Here is a 24,062-nt window from a genome sequence, read left to right on the forward strand (position 1 = left end):
GGATGATGTTGAGGCCTTCCGTGTTTGAAAGGGTCACCGAGAGGGAGAAACTTCCACCAGAGCAGTGGGGAGAGGTACTGGCACCATACTTGACGGGAGAGCCCCAGAAGGCATACTATGACTTAGCTTTGCAGGATGCTAAAGAGTATGGCAAGCTAAAGTCAGATTCTCACACGCTTAGGGTTGACAATCAGGACGCAGCGGGTTCACCGCTAGGCGTATCACCGGGACAAACCACCTCGCTCCCAAATGTTTGACCTGTTGCACCTGGTCCAAAAGTGGCTGCAGCCGGAGTCCTCTACACCTGCTCAGATGATAGAGCGGGTGGTAATGGACCAGTTTGTGCACTCCCTACCAAGGCCCATACAGACTTGGGTTGCCCAGAGTGACTCCCGGAATGCCAATGAACTGACCGGACTGTCGAAAGATACCAGGGGGTTGAAGGTTCTTTGGGAAGGCAGCCCACTCCATACTAGGCGTTCCAGCAGGGGGCGGAGGCCCAAAAGAGGGTAGGGCATCCAAGGTCCAAAGGGGTGTGGGAGGTGGTGCCCAAGGTCCCTACGGGTGAGGTTGTTTGCTGGAGGTGCCATGGCCAGGGGAGGAGTCCTGAGGAGATAATTTGCATATTCCCACTGCATTTTGGGGTAAGTGAAGAGTCTCCGCGAGCTCAAAGAACACTGGATTTTGGCTGTTGGAGCTGAAAAGAGGACATCGGTAAACCGCGCGCCAATAGGCGCGCGCATTTTGAAGCTTTTTTCACTGTTTTCAGAACATTAACAGTAAGAACATGGAAGAGTCCAGGAGCCATTTGGTGAGCTGCATATCCTGCTACATGTTCACAGACTTGCCAGTGGAAAAGCCAAACTTCACATGCCAGAAATGCAAGTGACCGACTACGCCAAGGTTGACGCGCCCCCTGGGCCATATTCTTTAGGGGAATATCCGGAGCCGGATCAGATGGGAGTTGTAGTCTTCCGAGTGGCTGTGACCCGGTCCGTGCCCAGGGTGTCAAACTGAGTTGTATGTGGCAGTCCTACAGATGTTATAAGTTCTTTATTGTCGACTACGCCACCCGTTGTGTTGCGGTCACTGTGGCCGCCGCTGCAGCAGGGTCCGCTGAGGCTGGTGGTGTAGGTGCAGCTTTGGTGATATAACCCCCAACGGGTGGGGTATAGCCTCAGGGGATCAGGTGCACAGGATGGGAGTTGTGGTGATGCAGTGTAGACGGCAATCAGAGACAGAGTCGGGTTATGCAGTTTAGGTTGTTTTACTCACTGCTGATGTTCTGGTCACTCCAGCTTCGAGTGACCTCCCGAGCCGTGCTGCGTCCACCAGGTTCTGGATCCAGCCAACTCCCAAATAAGTCCGGAGCGTGACCCTGAGCTCTCCTTCAGTCCTTTCTCTGGCCGTCCCCACTATTGATCCACCCAGGTCCAGCTCCCTCGGGCCTTCTGTTGGGAGACCCTTGGCCTTGGGTTCCCTGACCCTCCTCGTGGTATGCCTTCGTGGTGGATGTGGTGGGTGACCGTGGCAAACGCTGCCCACGGTCTCCGGTCTCTGGCTGGGGAGTGTTTTTACCCCCACCAGCTTGGGTTCCGGTACCCTGATGCCGACTCTTCACCCGTGGATTGGATTTGGGGTCTCAGAGTCCTTTCCTTCTGTGCCTCTGAGTCTCTCTCTCTCTCCTCTCTCACTCTGGGTCTCTCTTCTCCTCTGCTCCTGACTTTCTCTCTGCAACTGACCCTGTTCTTAGTTGGTGCCCACCTTATATACACCCTCTATGTGTGAGCTCAGGTGACCAGCACCCAATGAGCTCCTATCTTTACTCAGGCTGCTCCCCCTATCTGCCCCTACACTACTTGGGATGTTCCACCCCCCTCCCACTCCAGCCAGGAACAGACTCGGTCGTACCTGCACATTTCTAAGTGGGAGTACCGTTGGTCTGTTCCTCGGAAATGGGATGTGTGTAGTGCATGCAGCCTACCGAGCTCAGATCCACACTCCATCCTTACCCGGGAGTGGAATATCACACCTCTGGATTGAGGTGCAATACCCCTGTAGCAGCCGAATCCTCAGGGTGCTACATTCCCCCCTGGTAAATCACAGCACGTCCTCGGGCTGTAAGACATAAACACCAAAACATACAAATTTTTATAAACATATAAAACATATAAAACATTATATAAATAACATATCTTAGCAGATAAAACTTTCTCGTCGTCTCAGGCTCCTCCTCCGGTCACTGTGCAACGTGTGACCGGGTAAAGTGCGACAGTCTCTAGGAAAATGGTCTTCCTATAAAACCGGTAGGGGGCGCTTTAGGACGCGCAACTATTTACAAGGGTATGGCCGCTCTCAGTCCTCGGCCAGTTAAGGAGGGGAAGGGAATGGCTGCTCACAGTCCTCAGCCTGTGGGATTAAGGGTAAACGGGTAAACAGTTCACTCAGCTGGTCCCAACGGGGACTATATTAGCAGCAGCAACAGTTTCAGTTTATGGTGCCCCGACGGGCAACTATATACAGCACCTGCTTCGCTGTACTTAACAACGGCGTCCTCCTGCTCTTTCTTTATTGTTACCTTCGACTCTAGTTTCAGACCCGTCCGGGTCCTCTTGTTCTTCCTCCTCACATCGCAGCTCTTCCTCCGTCAGGCGATGCACATGGAGGGCGTAGGGTCCTTTGGCACACTTGTGCCGGGTAAAGGTGACCTCGTCCCCGATATAAAGGTCACGACCTCTGTGCCCCTCCGGCAGATGGGACTCCACATCTCTGCGCGTGACAAAGACGTCGCCGGGGGTGTTGTGGTCTCTGATGAAGCCCCACCCATGCTGCATGTTGAACTTAATTACAGTCCCGGTGGTGCGGGGACTGTGCGCTGCACGGGGGTCCCTCCTGGTTCGGCTCTTCTGCTCGGCGCTCCTTATTTGGGCCTGTTGTTCCCGGACCCGCCTCTCTCTCCGCTCCCTCGCAAACTCCTCGAGCTGCTGTCGGCAGCACGCAGCACGCTCCGCTGCAGCTGCCCTGGTTTCTTGAGTGAACCCCATTAGGTCTTCTCCGGTGGGGTCCCACTCAAATTGGGTCTCTTCAAGCGGGGGCGAGATCCTTATCACGGGCTTCGGAGCCGGAATCAGGGGTGCACACATGGCCCCAACTCTCCTCTGGTGCTCCAGTTCGTAATATTCCTGGGGCCAGATGAAAGGCTGCCCGTCCGGCCACGTGTGCTGGGCAAACAAGTCCTCTCCCAGACGCGGCACCCTTGGTTTTACGGGTGCGGGCGCGGTGGTGGTGGCGCCCGGGTTGCCCAGGCCTTGCGGCCAGGCCTGGGGCACCTGGAAGGTGAAGGGCACCGTTAGGACGGCGGCACCCTGGGCTACCTGGCCTTGCGGCCAGGCCGGAGGCTCCGCGGAGGTAGGGGGCGCTGTTGGTATTGCGGCGCCCGGGGGTACTAGGCCTTGCGACCAGGCTGGAGGTACTTCCTGCTTGGTCACGCTCGGGGTCGAGGCGTGTGACGTCACAGGGGTCGCGGCGGCGGCTTCCGGTTGGGGCCTAGTCTGCATCAGTGACATGGCGTTTTCGGGCACAGCAGGGGGACTTTCGGGCTCTGCGACGGGGAGCTGGGGCAGGTAAGCGGTGTCCCGGCTTGGGGTATAGACGTCCCCTTTACCTGCCTCCATGCGTTCGGCTCCCTTCTCGGCGCCGTCTCCGGCCTTGGGTCCTCCCGCGCCATCCTCAGAGGCGGTCTGTCTCCTCATCTTGGCTGGCGTGCTCCGGGTCTTGGTTTGCTGGGCCATCTCTCGGCTCCACTCCGCCAATGTCTCTCGCTGTACCCGGGCCATCCTCCGTGCGAGGCCCTCCAGGGCAGTTTGTGCACACTCCCGGTCTCGGGGGAGCTGTGCAAGGACCTCCACTAGGCCTAGTGGGGTCGCGGTTTCCAGCAGGCTCCTGACCAACGGGTCGGTGCTGCTCTGCTCTTCTTCCAGCAGGCTCCTGGCCAGCGGGCCGGTGCTGCTCTGCTCTCTCGCCATCTCCGGGTGAGATTCTCTGCTACTCCTCTCCAGGCTTCCTGCCTCCGGGTGCGCTCGCTCTAGACTGCTCCAGACGGCACCCATCTTCGTTCTTTTCTTTCGTCTCCTCCCCCTTCGAGGGCGGTCCCGGGACCACTGGGTGATTGTCAGCTCCAGGGGCTGTTCTTTCACGCTGACAGACACCTCTAGCATCACAGTCTCTGTTGGTGGGGGCGGTTTCCACTTTTGGCGCCATTTTCGGTCCTGGCCCACGATGGGAGGTGGCCTCTCGCCACCCTCTGGCACGCCCATAATGGCGTCCGCTCTTCCAAGGCGGGAAACCTTTGGAAATGGCGGGAATCGCTTCCCAGTGGCGGGAAACTCTGCAGATGGCGGGAAAAAGCTGTTAATGGCGGACAACCGGCGGGAATTGACCTGTGATGGAGTCCGATGGCATGGACCCTCCGGAACCGACAGGAGACTTCTTTTTGAGGTAAACTCGCACTTTTCTTCAGGCACGCAGTACCCGGGTGTTGCGGGCACGTAATCCTGCCGACTACGCCAAGGTTGACGCCCCCCCTGGGCCATATTCTTTAGGGGAATATCCGGAGCCGGATCAGATGGGAGTTGTAGTCTTCCGAGTGGCTGTGACCCGGTCCGTGCCCAGGGTGTCAAACTGAGTTGTATGTGGCAGTCCTACAGATGTTATAAGTTCTTTATTGTCGACTACGCCACCCGTTGTGTTGCGGTCACTGTGGCCGCCGCTGCAGCAGGGTCCGCTGAGGCTGGTGGTGTAGGTGCAGCTTTGGTGATATAACCCCCAACGGGTGGGGTATAGCCTCAGGGGATCAGGTGCAGAGGATGGGAGTTGTGGTGATGCAGTGTAGACGGCAATCAGAGACAGAGTCGGGTTATGCAGTTTAGGTTGTTTTACTCACTGCTGATGTTCTGGTCACTCCAGCTTCGAGTGACCTCCCGAGCCGTGCTGCGTCCACCAGGTTCTGGATCCAGCCAACTCCCAAATAAGTCCGGAGCGTGACCCTGAGCTCTCCTTCAGTCCTTTCTCTGGCCGTCCCCACTATTGATCCACCCAGGTCCAGCTCCCTCGGGCCTTCTGTTGGGAGACCCTTGGCCTTGGGTTCCCTGACCCTCCTCGTGGTATGCCTTCGTGGTGGATGTGGTGGGTGACCGTGGCAAACGCTGCCCACGGTCTCCGGTCTCTGGCTGGGGAGTGTTTTTACCCCCACCAGCTTGGGTTCCGGTACCCTGATGCCGACTCTTCACCCGTGGATTGGATTTGGGGTCTCAGAGTCCTTTCCTTCTGTGCCTCTGAGTCTCTCTCTCTCTCCTCTCTCACTCTGGGTCTCTCTTCTCCTCTGCTCCTGACTTTCTCGCTGCAACTGACCCTGTTCTTAGTTGGTGCCCACCTTATATACACCCTCTATGTGTGAGCTCAGGTGACCAGCACCCAATGAGCTCCTATCTTTACTCAGGCTGCTCCCCCTATCTGCCCCTACACTACTTGGGGTGTTCCACCCCCCTCCCACTCCAGCCAGGAACAGACTCGGTCGTACCTGCACATTTCTAAGTGGGAGTACCGTTGGTCTGTTCCTCGGAAATGGGATGTGTGTAGTGCATGCAGCCTACCGAGCTCAGATCCACACTCCATCCTTACCCGGGAGTGGAATATCACACCTCTGGATTGAGGTGCAATACCCCTGTAGCAGCCGAATCCTCAGGGTGCTACACAAGCTTGTGTCCCTGTTGGAGGAAAAGTTGCGAAATCTAGAAGAGAGGTTAACTACCTTGAAAATCATTAAGGAAGGTGAAGAGTTCTTAGACAGAGCAGAATTATCTCTTCATGATTCAGAAAGAGAAGAAATTCGAACTGCACCTGAGGAAACAGAGGAATGGAAGCATGTGACCCACAGAAGCTGGAGGATCGAGAGGCAGTCAGCACCCATACTGCTCAGGAACCAGTACCAGGCTCTCACGCAGGAGAACCATGAAGAAATACAGCAAAATAACACTTTGCCAGCAATGAATAACCTTGTAAGCCCTCAGAATCCTCCTGGATGGAAAAAGAAGAAAGTTGTGAAGAAAAAACGGAGAGTGGTGGTCATGGTGGATTCCCTGTTAAGAGGAACAGAGGCCGCTATCTGCAGACCAGACATAACCTCAAGAGAAATGTGGTGTCTTCCAGGAGCAAAAATTAAAGATGTGTCTGACAGGATATCAAGACTCTTCAGACCTACAGATCACTACCCATTCCTGCTAATACATGTGGGGACAAATGACACCGCAAGAAAGGACCTGGAAACCATCTGTAGTGACTTTGAAGACTTAGGCAAGAAAGTGAAAGAATTGGGAGCGCAGGTGGTCTTCTCATCCATCCTCCCAGTGGATGGCCATGGAACAATGAGGTGGAATAAGATTCTACAGGTGAACAACTGGCTACGTCGATGGTGCAGTCAACAAGGATTTGGATTTCTGGACCACGGAATGAATTACCTATACGATGGACTACTTGCTAGAGATGGGGTGAACCTTACGAAGACTGGAAAACATGTATTTGGAAGTCGCCTTGCTACACTCATCAGGAGAGCTTTATACCAGAACAATGTGGGAAGGGAAGCAAAAGGCCAGAAAAAGCCATACAGCTGACAAATACTATTGAGATCTCTGCTACTGGAAGTGGAAAGGAAGAACAAAGACAAAACAATTTAAATAATAAAAATATGGGAGGAAGAGAAACCAATCACAAACTAAAATGTTTTTATACAAATGCACAAAGCATGGGCAACAAACAAGGAGAATTGGAACTACTAATGCAGGAAAAGAAATATGATGTCATTGGAATCACTGAAACTTGGTGGGACGATACACATGATTGGAATAAAAGGCTAAAAGGATACAACTTATTTTCAAGAAACAGACTTGAAAAACGAGGAGGAGGTGTCGCATTGTATGTTAGAAAAGCGTATATCTGCACAGAGATTGAAGCTTCAGAGACTGGGAGTTCTGTGGAAACTGGGTAAGAATACAAGGAGAGAACAACGGAAAGGACACCATTGTAGGCATTTACTACAGGCCACCTGGGCAAGCTGAAGATATGGATGAACTCTTTATGTATCAAATGACCAAGTTCTCCAAAAAATATGACGTAGTGGTCATGGGAGATTTCAACTATCCAGACATTTGTTGGGAATCTCTCTCAAGTAAAACTAACAGGTCAAGCAAATTCTTATCCTCTCTTGCTGACAACTTTATCTTCCAAAAGGTAGGGGAGAAAACAAGGGGATCTGCTACTTTGGATCTAATCCTTATAAACAGGGAGGAAATGGTTGAGGAGTTAAAGGTGGCTGGGACCCTAGGAGGCAGCGATCATGCTATTATAGAATTTTGGATAACTAGAGGAGGAAGACATGTGAAGACTCAAACTTCAAGGTTAGATTTTAGAAAGGCAGATTTTAAGAGACTCAGAAAGAGAATAGGAGGGATCCAATGGCTGGATGTCCTTAAGGACAAAAATGTCCAGGAAGGATGGGAAATTTTTAAAAATGAGATTCTCAAAGCACAATCGTTAACAATCCCGAAAAGTAGGAAGAATGGGAAGCATTTAAGGAAACCAGGATGGATGAACACAGAACTTAAACACATGCTGAAAAGAAAGAAAGAAATGTTTATTAAATGGAAAGAGGGAGGCATATCTAAAGAAGATTATAATGCAGTCTGCAGATCCTGTAGGGCACATATCAGGTTAGCTAAAGCTGACAATGAATTAATTTTTACAGGATGAAAATGGAGAAATGGTAAGAGAGGATGTTGAGAAGGCCGAACTTTTTAACTCCTATTTTGCATCTGTTTTCTCTCAGAAAGAAAATGTAACATCAACTGATCTTCACTGTCCTTTTAAAGGAATAGAGGAATCCAAGTTATCTGTAAACAGAAAGATTGTGAGGGAATATTTAGCTAACATAAATGAGTTCAAGTCTCCAGGTCCAGATGAATTACACCCCAGAGTACTGAAGGAGATCGTAGAAGAAATTTTAGAACCACTCTCCATAATCTTTGAAAATTCTTGGAGAACAGGAGAAGTCCCAGAAGACTGGAGAAGAGCAAATGTTGTTCCTATCTTCAAAAAGGGGAAGAAGGTGGACCCAGGGAACTATAGGCCGGTGAGTCTGACTTCTATACCAGGAAAGATCTTTGAACAAATTATTAAACAACATGTATGTAAGTACATGGATAAGAATGAAGTGATTAACCAGAGTCAGCATGGGTTTGTAACTAACAAGTCATGTCAGACTAACTTAATTTCCTTCTTTGACAGAATCACTGACTGGGTGGATCAGGGAAATGCTGTAGATATAGTATATCTTGACTTCAGCAAAGCATTTGACAAAGTATCTCACACCATCCTTATTGAAAAAATGACCAAGTATGCAATGGACCAGGCAACTGTTAGGTGGATTCATAACTGGCTTAGTGATCGGACTCAAAGGGTGGTTGTAAATGGCTTCACATCCAGCTGGATGAATGTCTCAAGTGGGGTACCACAGGGCTCCGTCCTGGGACCTGTATTGTTCAACATCTTTATCAATGATTTAGATGAAGGAATTGAGGGTAAACTGATTAAATTTGCTGATGACACAAAGCTAGGAGGGATAGCTAATACTAGAGAAGAGAGAGAGAGGATTCAAAAAGACCTAAATAAACTGGAGCAGTGGGCAGCAACCAACAGAATGGTTTTTAACAGGGAAAAATGCAAAGTACTACATCTGGGCAATAAAAATGAAAAAAGCATATACAGAATGGGAGGAATAGAGCTAAGCAACAGTACATGTGAAAAAGACTTAGGTATACTAATAGATCATAGACTGAACATGAGTCAACAGTGTGATGCAGCAGCAAAAAAGGCAAATACAATTCTGGGATGTATTAACAGAAGCATACAGTCTAGATCACGTGAAGTCATTATCGGTCTTTACTCCTCTTTGGTCAGACCTCATCTGGAATACTGTGTACAGTTTTGGGCGCCACAGTAACATACCTGGCGGCGTCCTTGCATGGTGGTCCATCTCCCACTGTGCAAGAGCGCACTTGATCTCCAATCCAGAATGTCTCTCTGGCTTCCCTCCTTGCTGTCTGTTTGTCTGTTTTGGCTGCATAGGGCGACGCCCGCTGAACTTCCTGTTTTTTGTACCTGCTGCGGACACGCCCCTGTTGCACCTTCAGCCTATTGCTGTCCATCTTTGGGTATTTATACCACCTTCTTCCTCAAGATGGCGCCTGAGCATTGTGTCCTGTCAGTTGGCTTTTTGTCTCTGACGTGCCAGGTCCTATCCTGTTTTCCTGCCTGTTCTCCAGTTCTGTGTCTGAACTGTGGTCTGTTCTTGTGAACACGCTTCTAGCCTGTTCTTTCGCCTTCTAGGGGCTGTATTCCTAGATCTGCCTGTCTGTGCCTTGCGGTATCTGTTCCCGTCTGAACAGAGTCCTGTTTGTGTCCCAGCCTTGCTGTATTTGTTCCCATTTCTCTGTTTCCAGTTGTCTGTGCCTAGCGGTATCTGTTCCCGTCTGAACAGAGTCCTGTTTGTGTCCCAGCCTTGCTGTATTTGTTCCCGTTCCTCGGTTCCTAGTTGTCTGTGCCTCGTTTCTACTTTTGCCTTTTCTCTCTTTTCCCTCTTTGTCTGTTTTCTGCGTCTTTCTGCAGAGTCTGAACTTGCTCCTAAATTCCTTCTCGTCGTCTCTGTACCTCTGTTGTGAATTTAGTGTACGCTCGCTACTTCTTTGTAAGTACTGTGTGTGCTTCTGGTTCTGCCTTTCCTTCTCCGTCTGTTCTTTGTGAACAGAGTCCTACCCCCCTGCCTTGTTTGCCGCTCTGCGGTTTCCGCTCTGCTCCTGCCTTGTTTGCCGCTCTGCGGTTTCCGCTCTGCTCCTGCCTTGTTTGCCGCTCTGCGGTTTCCGCTCTGCTCCTGCCTTCTTAGCCGCTCTGCGGTTTCCGCTCTGCTCCTGCTTAGCTTGCCGCTCTTGCGGTTTCTGCTCTGCTCTTGCCTTGCTTGCCGCTCCTGCGGTTTCCGCTCTGCTCCTGCCTTGTTTACCGCTCTGCGATTTCCGCTCTGCTCCTGCCTTGTTTACCGCTCTGCGGTTTCCGCTCTGCTCCTGCCTTGTTTACCGCTCTGCGGTTTCCGCTCTGCTCCTGCCTTGTTTACCGCTCTGCGGTTTCCGCTCTGCTCCTGCCTTGTTTACCGCTCTGCGGTTTCCGCTCTGCTCCTGCCTTGTTTGCCGCTCTGCGGTTTCCGCTCTGCTGCGGCCTTCTTAGCCGCTCTGCGGTTTCCGCTCTGCTCCTGCCTTGTTTACCGCTCTGCGGTTTCCACTCTGCTCCTGCCTTGTTTGCCGCTCTGCGGTTTCCGCTCTGCTGCGGCCTTCTTAGCCGCTCTGCGGTTTCCGCTCTGCTCCTGCCTTGTTTACCGCTCTTGCGGTTTCCACTCTGCTCTTGCCTTGCTTGCCGCTCCTGCGGTTTCTGCTCTGCATCTGCTCGCTGCTCCGGCAGTCCTGTCCTGCTCTGCTTCTGCTCGCTGCTCCGGCAGCCCCGTCCTGCTCTGCATCTGCTCGCTGCTCCGGCAGTCCTGTCCTGCTCTGCTCTTGCCCACCGCTTCGGGCGTTCCCTCTCTGCTGTGTTTGGCTACCGCATCTGCGGTTCTGTTTCTGTGACCCAGTCTGTACTGGGTCTTGTCCTCTCTGTGCTCCAGCCCGTCCTTTCGGCCAGTACCTCCCTGCCTGCATATTCGCCTGTATCCACCCGTCTGCATACCTGCCGTGTTCGCTTATATCCACCAGTCTGTGCCAGCCTAACCTGCCTGTTCCAGTAATCCCTGTGTGGGTCAACCCCCGTGTCCGGAGTTTGACCTGGAGTAGCACCTGGTCCCTCTGCCCGGTTTCTCCCTGGTGCACTGGCGTCGTATGCCGTCGTGCCATCTTGGTCGGATCGGCCAGATACTTAGTCACGCCCCTCCAGGCACTCTCCAGTTCATGGTCCAGTGGAACCACTTCTCCCGCACACGCCAGTCAGTCCGGGTGTGTGCATAACAGCAACAGCATGCTCAGGCCATGTTTCCCATTGAGCCCCACGGCCTTCGTTCTCTGAGAAGTTTTCCAGCGAATACATGCATTAAAAATAAATAAATACATTTTTTTTTCTCAGCTGAGTTCCAGGCGAATTACGCACCCGTCCAGATGGATCTATCTGCTCTCGTTCCTGCGGATCCGCCACGTTACTATGGGGATCCAAGACAAAGTCGTGCATTTGTGGAGCAATGCATGCTACACTTCAAGATCTACCCTCTATGTTTTCCCACCGATCGGGTTAAGGTGGCATTCATTATGTCTTACCTGGCGGGTGATGCCTTGGAATGGATCAACCCCCTATATGAAACACAGGATCCGATCCTCCTGGACCTAATGGCCTTCCTGGTGGCCTTTCTAATGGTCTTCGATGATCCTAACCCGGAGGCTCCTGCTGAAGCTTCACCTACCAATATCCCGGAGCAGCCCCGATGGGTAATGTGTGTGGGTAGCGCAATAGTCCTCCAGCCCAATGAGACTACTGCCCACCCAGAATCCTCACAGGGTGACTACGCTTTCCGGAATACTTCTCCAAACCTCAAGAGGCAGTCCAGACGTGCTAGACGTAGAGGCAAGCCGTCACGCCAGGGTCTGTCCTCCCTGAGACCTCCTGACCCCAACCTTGAAGTCCCTACTGAAGCTTCATCTCCCTGTATCCCGGAGAAGCCCCAACGGGTAATGTGCGTGGGTAGTGCTCCGGTTCTCCTGCCCGAAGAGACTTCTGCCCATCCAGACTCCACACAGGAGAACTTCCTGCACCCGGCATCAGATGCTTCACCCACTTTAACCGGTGTGCATGTCCAAGGATGCTCCAAAGCTGTGGTTACCTCTGAGTCTGTGCACCTCTACTACCTGGCGGAGGACCCCCTGTTGCCTCCTGAATCCTCCGGGATACCACTCGATGACAAATGGAGAGAGACTTCTCTACACTCGGTACTCGATACTTTGTCCGCTTCGTCCTGTGAGCCTGACAATGGGTACCCCAAATTGGTTGTTACCCCCGAGTCTCTACACCCCTCCGACCAGGCGGAGGACCTCCAGTTGTCTCCAGAACCCTTCGGGGTGCTACCTGGTAGCAAAAGGACAGAGACTCTCCTATACTCTGTACCTGATACCTCGCTCGCTTCGTCCAGTGAGTCCAACCTAGTGTATTCCAAAGCAGAGGTTACTCCCGAGTCTCTACACCCCTCCGACCAGGCGGAGGACCTCCAGTTGTCTCCAGAACCCTATGGGGTGCTACCTGGTAGCGAAAGGACAGAGACTCTCCTATACTCTGTACCTGATACCTCGCTCGCTTCGTCCAGTGAGTCCAACCTAGTGTACTCCGAAGCAGAGGTTACTCCCGAGTCTCTACACTCCTCCGACCAGGCGGAGGACCTCCAGTTGTCTCCAGAACCCTTCGGGGTGCCACCTGGTGGTGAATGGACAGAGACTTTCCTATATCCTGGATCTGATACCTCGCTTGCTTCGTCCAGTGAGTCCGACCTTGTGTACTCTGAAGCAGAGGTTACCCTTGAGTCTCTACACCCCTCTGACCAGGCGGAGGACCTCCAGTTGTCTCCAGAACCCTTCGGGGTGCCACCTGGTGGTGAATGGACAGAGACTTTCCTATACTCGGTACCCGATACCTCGCCTGCTTCCTCCAGTGAGTCCGACCTAGTGTACTCTGAAGCAGATGTTTTCTCTGAGCCTCTGCACTCTTCTGACCCGGCGGAGGACCTCCAGCTGTTTCCTGAATTCTCCGGGGTACCACCAGATAACAGAGAGACAGTGACTTTTCCTCATTATGTACCTGATAACCCGTCTATTTCTTCCTGTGAGCTTAACAAGATGTACCTCGAAGCAGAGATTACCCCCAAGTCTCTGTCCCCCTCCAACCCGGTGAAGGACTTCCAGTTGTCTCCTGTACCCTCTGGGGTGCCACCTGAAAATATGTGGAGAGAGACTTCCTTGTGTGCTGTTCCTGGTACTCCACCCGTTTCGCCTGTTGCTAAGGATGGCTGGATAGGAGGTAGCATCCTAGCTAACCAGATGAGATCAATTTTTCCTGTGGACAGTGGAAGTGATCTCCTTGAAGTGAACGACTGGTCCTCGAATTCCCTGCGGAAGATTCTGGCAGGCCTGAAGAAGAAGGGGCGTAAGGGGGGGGGTACTGTAACATACCTGGCGGCGTCCTTGCATGGTGGTCCATCTCCCACTGTGCAAGAGCGCGCACTTGATCTCCAATCCAGAATGTCTCTCTGGCTTCCCTCCTTGCTGTCTGTTTGTCTGTTTTGGCTGCATAGGGCGACGCCCGCTGAACTTCCTGTTTTTTGTACCTGCTGCGGACACGCCCCTGTTGCACCTTCAGCCTATTGCTGTCCATCTTTGGGTATTTATACCACCTTCTTCCTCAAGATGGCGCCTGAGCATTGTGTCCTGTCAGTTGGCTTTTTGTCTCTGACGTGCCAGGTCCTATCCTGTTTTCCTGCCTGTTCTCCAGTTCTGTGTCTGAACTGTGGTCTGTTCTTGTGAACACGCTTCTAGCCTGTTCTTTCGCCTTCTAGGGGCTGTATTCCTAGATCTGCCTGTCTGTGCCTTGCGGTATCTGTTCCCGTCTGAACAGAGTCCTGTTTGTGTCCCAGCCTTGCTGTATTTGTTCCCATTTCTCTGTTTCCAGTTGTCTGTGCCTAGCGGTATCTGTTCCCGTCTGAACAGAGTCCTGTTTGTGTCCCAGCCTTGCTGTATTTGTTCCCGTTCCTCGGTTCCTAGTTGTCTGTGCCTCGTTTCTACTTTTGCCTTTTCTCCCTTTTCCCTCTTTGTCTGTTTTCTGCGTCTTTCTGCAGAGTCTGAACTTGCTCCTAAATTCCTTCTCGTCGTCTCTGTACCTCTGTTGTGAATTTAGTGTACGCTCGCTACTTTTTTGTAAGTACTGTGTGTGCTTCTGGTTCTGCCTTTCCTTCTCCGTCTGTTCTTTGTGAACAGAGTCCTACCCCCCTGCCTTGTCTGCCGCTCTGCGGTTTCCGCTCTGCTCCTGCCTTGTCTGCTGCTCTGCGGTTTCCGCTCTGCTCCTGCCTTGTTTGCCGCTCTGCGGTTTCCGCTCTGCTCCTGCCTTGTTTGCCGCTCTGCGGTTTCCGCTCTGCTCCTGCCTTCTTAGCCGCTCTGCGGTTTCCGCTCTGCTCCTGCTTAGCTTGCCGCTCTTGCGGTTTCTGCTCTGCTCTTGCCTTGCTTGCCGCTCCTGCGGTTTCCGCTCTGCTCCTGCCTTGTTTACCGCTCTGCGGTTTCCGCTCTGCTCCTGCCTTGTTTACCGCTCTGCGGTTTCCGCTCTGCTCCTGCCTTGTTTACCGCTCTGCGGTTTCCGCTCTGCTCCTGCCTTGGTTACCGCTCTGCGGTTTCCGCTTTGCTCCTGCCTTGTTTGCCGCTCTGCGGTTTCCGCTCTGCTGCGGCCTTCTTAGCCACTCTGCGGTTTCCGCTCTGCTCCTGCCTTGTTTACCGCTCTGCGGTTTCCGCTTTGCTCCTGCCTTGTTTGCCGTTCTGCGGTTTCCGCTCTGCTGCGGCCTTCTTAGCCGCTCTGCTCCTGCCTTGTTTACCGCTCTTGCGGTTTCCACTCTGCTCTTGCCTTGCTTGCCGCTCCTGCGGTTTCTGCTCTGAATCTGCTCGATGCTCCGGCAGTCCTGTCCTGCTCTGCTTCTGCTCGCTGCTCCGGCAGCCCCGTCCTGCTCTGCATCTGCTCGCTGCTCCGGCAGTCCTGTCCTGCTCTGCTCTTGCCCACCGCTTCGGGCGTTCCCTCTCTGCTGTGTTTGGCTACCGCATCTGCGGTTCTGTTTCTGTGACCCAGTCTGTACTGGGTCTTGTCCTCTCTGTGCTCCAGCCCGTCCTTTCGGCCAGTACCTCCCTGCCTGCATATTCGCCTGTATCCACCCGTCTGCATACCTGCCGTGTTCGCTTATATCCACCAGTCTGTGCCAGCCTAACCTGCCTGTTCCAGTAATCCCTGTGTGGGTCAACCCCCGTGTCCGGAGTTTGACCTGGAGTAGCACCTGGTCCCTCTGCCCGGTTTCTCCCTGGTGCACTGGCGTCGTATGCCGTCGTGCCATCTTGGTCGGATCGGCCAGATACTTAGTCACGCCCCTCCAGGCACTCTCCGGTTCATGGTCCAGTGGAACCACTTCTCCCGCACACGCCAGTCAGTCCGGGCGTGTGCATAACAGCCACATTTTAAAAAAGACATAGACAAACGGAGCAAGTTCAGAGAAGAGCGACCAGAATGGTGACTGGTCTGCAAACCATGTCCTATGAGGAACGGTTGCAGGATTTGGGAATGTTTAGCTTGCAAAAAAGAAGACTGAGAGGAGACTTAATAGCTGTCTACAAATATGTCAAGGGCTGTCACATTGTAGAAGGATCATCTTTATTCTCATTTGCACAAGGAAAGACTAGAAGCAATGGGATGAAACTAAATGGGAGGAGACACAGATTAGATTTTAGAAAAAACTTTTTGACAGTTAAGGTGATTAATGAGTGGAACAGGCGGCCACGAGAGGTGGTGAGTTCCCCTTCAATGGACGTCTTCAAACAGAGGCTGGACAGACATCTGTCTGAGATGATTTAGTGAATCCTGCTTTGAGCAGGGGGTTGGACCAGATGACCCAGGAGGTCCCTTCCAACTCTACCATTCTATGATTCTATTCTATGATTCTATGATATAGCCGTCTGTTGTCCCCTGACCCCCGAGCAGATGGACTGCAGCATAGGATGCCGCTGTTCTTATTATGCGTATCCGGCATGCAGTGTGAACTGTCCACAAGCGTGTCCCATGAAGGTGAACAGGTGAGAGGTAACAGCACTTCTAGACTCTGGGAGTCTGGTGACCCTTGTGAGGGCCACCCTTCCTCTCCGACTGATCCCGGGGAAAAAAGGTGGTGTACGGTACATTCATGGCAATGCTAAGGACTACCCTATGGCTAGAGTGGACATTGAAATGGCCCACGGTGCTGAGTCCCACGAGGTTGGCGTAGTTCAGGACTTGTTGTACCCTATAATTATAGGCCGGAACTTTTGTTTATTTTGGGATCTGTGGGGGAAGAGTTCTGGGTTCGCAGGTTCAGATAGGAAACCAGTTAACCCTGATGAGGTAGCACCACACTCAGAGTCAGACAGGTTTCCCTTTTGTGTCCTTGTGGGGGATGAGGAGGTAGTGTCCCCCAAGTCTCATATTCCAGAGTTAGGGGTGATCGGTGAGAATTTTAGGTTTGCCCAACATAGGGACCTAACTCTGAAGGAAGCCTTCAATAATATCACCGTCATAAATGGGGATTGCACAGGAGCCGGGGGCTGACACAAGGTTTCCCTATTTTATGATGAGTGGGGAGTTGTTGTACCAGGTTACGAAAGAGTTGGTGGAACAGTTAATAGTGCCGGGTCCCTATAGACGGAAGGAGTTGGATATGGCCCATTCGGATATCTTGGAGGGACATCTAGGGGTGGAAAAAATGCAGGGACAGATTATGCAGAGGTTCTATTGGCCCGGGTGTCACAGGGAAATATTAAAGTATTGCAGGTCCTGCCCTACGTGCCAGCTAACCACCCCCACCTCTCACTTTCGAAGTCCCCTCGTGTCATTGCCCATTATTGAAGTGCCGTTCGAGACAATTACCATGGACTTGGTTGGTCCCCTGGTTAAATCTGCTCGTGGGCATCAATATATCTTGTTCATTCTGGACTATGCCACACGTTATCCGGAAGTAATTTCCCTGTGAAACTCCTCCCCAAAGAGTATAGCCCGCAAATTGGTCCACATTTTCTCCCGAATAGGTCTACCAAAGGAGATCCTGACCGATCAGGGAACACCTTTTATGAGTAAGGTCCTGCAAATCTCCCAACTGAGAAGTTCAGTTTACCATCCTCAGACAGATGGCCTGGTGGAAAGGTTTAATAAAACGCTAAAGAGTATGCTGAGGAAGGCCAAAGAAGAGGATGGTAGACACTAGGACTGTCTCCTACCGTATCTGTTGTTCTCCATCCGAGAGGTGCCACAGTCATCCACGGGGTTCTCGCCATTCGAACTTCTGTATGACCGACATCCGCGAAGTCTCCTGGATATAGCCAAGGAAACCTGGGAAGCCGAGGTCACGCCTCACAGAAGTGTCATCGAGCACGTGGCACTGATGCAGCAGAGGATTGCGAAGGTGATGCCCATCATAAAAGGACATCTCCTCCAGGCCCAATAAGCTCAGGCCAGGGTCTACAACCAGTCAGCCAGAGTGAGGCAATTCAGTCCTGGAGACCGAGTCCTCGTGCTAATTCCTACGGTGGAGAGTAAGTTCTTGGCCAAATGGCAAGAGCCGTATGAGGTGTTGGAGAAGCTTGGTGATGTGAACTACAAGGTTCATCAACCGTGACGACCTAAGCCGTACCAAATGTACCACGTCAACCTCATCAAGCCGTGGCAAGACAGGGAGGCTGTGGAAGCTCCATGCTTGCTGGGCAATCCAGAAGGTGTCGTTGGAGAAGCAGCAATAGCGTAAACACTAACGAAGGCCCAGAAACAGCAGTGTTGGGAATTACTGCAGAAGAACCGGGATTTGTTCTCGGAATTACCAGGCTGCACAGGGGTCATAGAACACTAGGTTCTGACGAAGCCACATGTACCGGTGAACTTGAAGCCCTATCAGATATCTGAGGCCCGACGAGAGTTGATTTCCAAAGAGGTGGCTTGTATGCTGAAACTTGGTGTCATCGAAGAATCCAAGAGCGGTTGTTCGAGCCTGATTGCCTTGGTCCCAAAGCCCGATGGTGAGTGGAGATTTTTCAATGACTATCGGAAGTTGAATGAAGTCTCCAAACTTGACGCATATCCCATGCCACGCGTCGACAAGCTGATCGAGAGGCTTGGGCCAGCAAGGTATATAACCACCTTGGATTTGACGAAGGGATATTGGCAGATCCTCATGGCACAGGGAACCAAGGAGAAGCCTGCGTTTTCTACGCCGGATGGATGCTTCCAGTATGTACGGATGCCGTTTGGACTGCAGGGGGCCCCTGCAACCTTCCAGAGAGCTATGGATTGAATTCTTGCACCCCATAAGCAATATGCCACGGCAGACCTGGACGATATTGTTATCTTCAGCCCAGACTGGGAGAGTCATCTGGAAAAAGTCCAGGCGGTGTTTGATGCTCTCAGGAAGGCGGGGTTTTCAATAAACCCGAAAAAATGTGCCATGGGGAAAGAAGAAGCCAATTACCTGGGCTATGTGGTTGGTAGAGGCAAGATCAAACCCCAAATCAGTAAAGTGGAGGCAATCCAAACTTGGCCGACACCGCTGTCAAAAATGCAGGTTAGAGCCTTCCTGGGGATTGTGGGATACTACAGAAGGTCCATCCCAAACTTTGCCATTATGGCCGCACCCCTGACTGACCTTCTTAAGGGGGCAAAATCAGCCACCGCCAAGTGGACTGCAGAGGCGGAGACGGCCTTTTAAGAGATGAAAGTGGCTCTGTGTAGGTGTCAGGCAAAATGTATTTTTGTCCTAGTATTAAAAATGAGAGATGTCTTAAATCTCCACCCCCCCCTGCTCATTTGTAAGAGTTCCACATAGAATTTCTCTACTTCCCCCAAAGCCAGGAATTTTTATGATCACCATAAAGCCTCAGCCCAGAGCAAGCATTCTGGTTTAAGCTGGAAATTCCCTCCAAGATCCTATTGTCTAAATGTACAAAGTTTTAATGTTGATTTTAATAATGCACATGACTGTCACAAACACAGGGACCACATTTTTGAGATGTACACCTTTTTCCAATTGTGATGGTGTGGTTTTCGTGGCTGGGAGACCACCGGAAGCCCGGGAAATGGGTTCAGAGCTTCTGAGCGACATAGAGATATCATATTTGATATCCATCTTCATGAATATTGGTGACGGCAAACATGATGTCTCCATCTTGGATGTGGGACCCCCCCACACCAAGATATGAAATCTGAAGGATTTCAATGTCTTATGCAGCTGGGTGGGTTCACAAAACCGAGCCCCCGTGTGAGGTAAATAACATGGGTGTCTATCAATGTTTTGGCCCCTTACTAAAAACCAGAGCGGCCATTTTAAGTCATTCTTGCCAGGGACGTCAGACGCATGCACACCTCGCTGCGTGGAAGAATCACATCTAATTTCCGGGGAGCCGTCCCCCCCACAGAATCTGAGACAATAACCTCGTGGCGCAGGTTTTGCTATCACTTATCCCTTTTATTTTAATAACTGTTTTATGCATGTATGTAAATTGCCTCTTTTATAATATCTTGTATATCTTTTGTAAACACTGCCCACTTTCGGGTGAAAATCATTATTATTTACCAGCTTCGTTGTTCTTGTCCTATGTCGAGCAAACACGTTCTTCACCCGCTAATTCACGTTACCTAACGGGCACCCGATCCATCTGTTAAGCGATTGGTGGTGGAAGTATACCAGTATTTATGTGATATTGTGGTTTGAGGGTGGCTGGACGAAGGTATATATACGTTCCTGCAAGGAACTGGTGGTATATATACGTCCTGTCACATGACGTGCCACAATAGTCGACATAAATTAGAGCAGCTGCGCCCGTGCTTATCCTCGGTCAATACCGTGTTTGACCAGCAGGATAAGGGGGCGCCAGAGGGCTGCAAGGTCTGACCAAGTGTCTTCCCTGACAGTAGGCAACCGGTCCTGGTTGCCCCCAACTTCAAGAAAGAGTTTGTACTCCAGACAGATGCCTCAGATGTCGGTTTGGGAGCAGTCCTTTCCCAAGGATACACAGGGAGGAGCACCCTGTCCTCTACCTGAGTAGGAAGCTGTCCTCCTGCAAGAAAAATTATGCGGCGATAGAGAAGGAGGGCTTGGCCATAAAGAGGGCATTGGACACGTTGCAGTACTATCTGCTAGGTCAAAAATTTAGATTGGTATCCGACCATGCGCCACTCAGATGGATGAGGGAAACAAAGGGGAAAAATGCCAGGGTCTCCCGTGGGTTTTTAGCCCTACAGGATTTCAACTTCCATGTAGAACATAGAGCAGGGAAGCTACATGATAATGCTGATGCCCTCTCGAGAATCCCCTGTCTAGTCATAAAAGGTGCCAAGCCCCACGGCTTTAGGCAGAGGAGGGGGGTATGTAAGGTGGCTAATGATAGTGTAGTCGATAGGGGGTATGTATCACAGAGATGGCTGGTCTCTGGGATGTAACCCGGTGTATTTTCTCTAGTGCACGCATGCACTAAGAGGGCTAATTGTTGTACCTGGGAGCCAGTGGACGGGTTGCTAGGAGAGAAATAGGCGGGTCCAGCAACCCACATACCTCACCTATGGGTGTGGTTAACAGCCTATAAAATGAAGGCTGCTGTTTGCTACATGGTCTATGTGTTTGGAGGGAGAAGGTCTCCTGTGTGTGGTTGTCTCCAGACCGAGCCAGTATACTGGACATCACGCAGCCTGTGTGCCCACAGGGCTGATTAAGCAGAGACTTGCTAAGGACACTTTACTTTGTTTGCCTGAACTAAAGGCTGTCTGTTTTCTTTTCTTGCTTGTTGGTTTATGAAGCAATAAACCGACATGGCCTCTTAAAGGAACATGCTCCCTATTTTCCTCCCGTCGCACCCAAGTGAGTAAAACCCCTACAATAAATTAATACAGTGCTGGCCAAAAGTATTGGCACCCTTGCAATTCTGTCAGATAATACTCAGTTTCTTCCTGAAAATGATTGCAATCACAAATTCTTTGATATTATTATCTTCATTTAATTTGCTTGCAAGGAAAAAACACAAAAGAGAATGAAGCAAAAATCAAATCATTGATCATTTCACACAAAACTCCAAAAATAAACCAGACAAAAGTATTGGCACCCTCACCCTAATACTTGGTTGCACAACCTTTAGCCAAAATAACTGTGAACAACCGCTTCCGGTAACCATCAATGAGTTTCTTACAATGCTCTGCTGGAATTGTAGACCATTCTTCTTTGGCAAACTGCTCCAGGTCCCTGATATTTGAAGGGTGCCTTCTCCAAACTTCCATTTTGGGATCTCTCCACAGGTGTTCTATGGGATTCAGGTCTGGACTCATTGCTGGTCACCTTAGAAGTCTCCAGTGCTTTCTCTCAAACCATTTTATAGTGCTTTTGGAAGTGTGTTTTGGGTCATTGTCCTGCTGGAAGACCCATGACCTCTGAGGGAGACCCAGCTTTCTCACACTGGGACCTACAATATGCTGCAAAATTTGTTGGTAGTCTTCAGACTTCATAATGCCATGCACACGGTCAAGCAGTCCAGTGCCAGAGGCAGCAAAGCAACCCCAAAACATCAGGGAACCTCCGCCATGTTTGACTGTAGGGACCGTGTTCTTTTCTTTGAATGCCTCTTTTTTTTCCTGTACACTCTATGTTGATGCTTTTTCCCAAAAAGCTCTACTTTTGTCTCATCTGACCAGAGAACATTCTTCCAAAACGTTTTAGGCTTTCTCAGGTAAGTTTTGGCAAACTCCAGCCTGGCTTTTTTATGTCTCGGGGTAGGAAGTGGGGTCTTCCTGGGTATCCTACCATACAGTCCCTTTTCATTCAGATGCCGACGGATAGTACGGGTTGACACTGTTGTACCCTCGGACTGCAGGGCAGCTTGAACTTGTTTGGATGTTAGTCGAGGTTCTTTATCCACCATCCGCACAATCTTGCGTTGAAATCTCTCGGCTATTTTTCTTTTCCGTCCACATCTTTAAACTTCTTGATGACACTGCACACGGAAGACACAGGAACATTCAGGTCTTTGGAGATGGACTTGTAGCCTTGAGATTGCTCATGCTTCCTCACAATTTGGTTTCTCAAGTCCCCAGACAGTTCTTTGGTCTTCTTTCTTTTCTCCATGCTCAATGTGGTACACACAAGGACACAGGACAGAGGTTGAGGCAACTTTAATCCATGTTAACTGGCTGCAAGTGTGATTTAGTTATTGCCAACACCTGTTAGGTGCCACAGGTAAGTTACAGATGCTGTTAATTACACCAATTAGAGAAGCAACACATGATTTTTCAAACAGTGCTAATACTTTTGTCCACCCCCTTTTTTAGGTTTGGTGTGGAATTATATCCAATTTGGCTTTAGGACAATTCTTTTTGTGTTTTTTCATTGAAGACAAATTAAATGAAGAGAATAATACCAAAGAATTTGTGATTGCAATAATTTTCAGGGAGAAACTGAGTATTATCTGACAGAATTGCAAGGGTGCCAATACTTTTGGCCACCACTGTAGATGCGTAGACCCTAGTAGACCCAGATCAGCTCTGCCATTGACGTCTGGCACAACAGGGGCCTGTTGTCCTCAGTAATTGGGGCTCCAATGGATGACAGGCATATCTGTTACAGGTGAGGAGTTGACTCGCTCTGCTCAGTGGTCCTGCATATTCTGTACAATGTGTCACCGGTGAGGGTCCGTTTTGTGGCCGTCAGCACTTATTGCGTCCTCACCATCATGTCAGTGTAGATCAATCACATGAAAAACTCAGGCTTCTGCTTCTCTTCCAGGGCCTGAAAATCACAATGACCAAACACCCAAAGAGCTTTAAACTAGAAGGCAAGTTGTCAGAAAAAGATCTGTCGGCCATCCAAGATCGCACTATCCTGTATGAAGGACCCATACGACAACTGTGCCCAATGGCTCCCAATAATGTCAACACAATGGCAGCTGCCTCACTGGCTGCCCACACGCTGGGATTTGACAAGGTCATTGGGGTATTAGTAGCAGATCCCAGGTAAGATTACAAGTGATCAGTCCTGTATATACACCACTCAGCTCATCGGTGACTGTCCCTATAAATGACATTACACAATCCTCAGTCAGGACACTGAATCCCAGTCTGGTAATCTCTCCACAGACAGATTCCTATAAGCATGCTCTGCATTCTGGTGGGGGCATAGCACGCCTAGGGTAGGAGGGCATCACAGCCCCTTTCTGAGCTGACAATTACATATGACAATAGAAAGAGATGGAAACTGCTGAAAAGCACCTCACCTGGGTGACTATAAGCTGTTGTATGGATGGTCCTGATAACTCACCCGCAATTATATATTATAGGATGCTGACTGCAAACAAGGACACCTAAACCATAAGATGATCACAGCATTCACCATATTTTTCTTCTCCCCAGTGTCCCAGACTGGCATATAGTGGACATTGAGGTGACAGGAGCAACAAATGAGACAACAGGTCAAGTGTTTACTGTTAGAACAAGTCGCCAAAACCCGGCGTCACCTGGAGCTGTGACTGGAGCCGCCACCTTTGAGTCATTCTGGAGCAGCATCCTAGGTGAGCTTCTCCTATTCAACTTCAAACTAACTTTCTTGACCTAAAGAACTCAGTTGTACTTGGGTCACTTGCAGGGGGACATAGGAGTGTGATAAGGCCATCCTGTAGGTGTTAGGAAGTATTTTCATGGTCTGGGCCCTTAAGGTCAAACATTAAGGTTGATGAAACCATCTCCTAGATGTTAGGAAATATTCTCATGGTCTGGGCCCTTCAGGTCAAACATTATGGTTGATGAAACCATCTCCTAGATGTTGGGAAATATTTTCATGGTCTGGGCCCTTCAGGTCAAACATTAGGGTTGATGAAACCATCTCCTAGAAGTTGGGAAATATTCTCATGGTCTGAGCCTTTCAGGTCAAACATTAGGGTTGATGAAACCATCTCCTAGATATTAGGAAATATTCTCATGGTCTGAGCCCTTAAGGTCAAACATTAGGGTTGATGAAACCATCTCCTAGATATTAGGAAATATTCTCATGGTCTGGGAACTTCAGGTCAAACATTAGGGTTGATGAAACCATCTCTTGGATGTTAGGAAATATGCTCATGGTCTGAGCCCTTCAGGTCAAACATTAGGGTTGATGAAACCATCTCCTAGATGTTGGGAAATATTCTCATGGTCTGGGCCCTTCAGGT

At 50.5% G+C, this 24,062-nt stretch overlaps 1 protein-coding gene across 3 annotated transcripts in view; it reads left to right on the forward strand.

The window, feature by feature from the left end:
- Window positions 1-24,062, forward strand: part of ASPDH (aspartate dehydrogenase domain containing) — a 198,433-nt gene that overhangs the window by 169,906 nt on the left and 4,465 nt on the right. For all 3 annotated transcript variants that reach the window (XM_073637239.1, XM_073637240.1, XM_073637241.1), the window contains 3 exons: window positions 7,880-8,182; window positions 22,646-22,872; window positions 23,269-23,426. In XM_073637239.1, coding sequence (XP_073493340.1) covers window positions 7,880-8,182; window positions 22,646-22,872; window positions 23,269-23,426 — 688 coding nt within the window. The remainder of the gene's footprint in view (window positions 1-7,879; window positions 8,183-22,645; window positions 22,873-23,268; window positions 23,427-24,062) is intronic.

This window comes from Phyllobates terribilis, unplaced genomic scaffold (assembly GCF_046119375.1).
Source record: "Phyllobates terribilis strain yellow unplaced genomic scaffold, ASM4611937v1 Scaffold_6__1_contigs__length_29720123, whole genome shotgun sequence".
Taxonomy (NCBI): Eukaryota; Metazoa; Chordata; class Amphibia; order Anura; family Dendrobatidae; genus Phyllobates; species Phyllobates terribilis.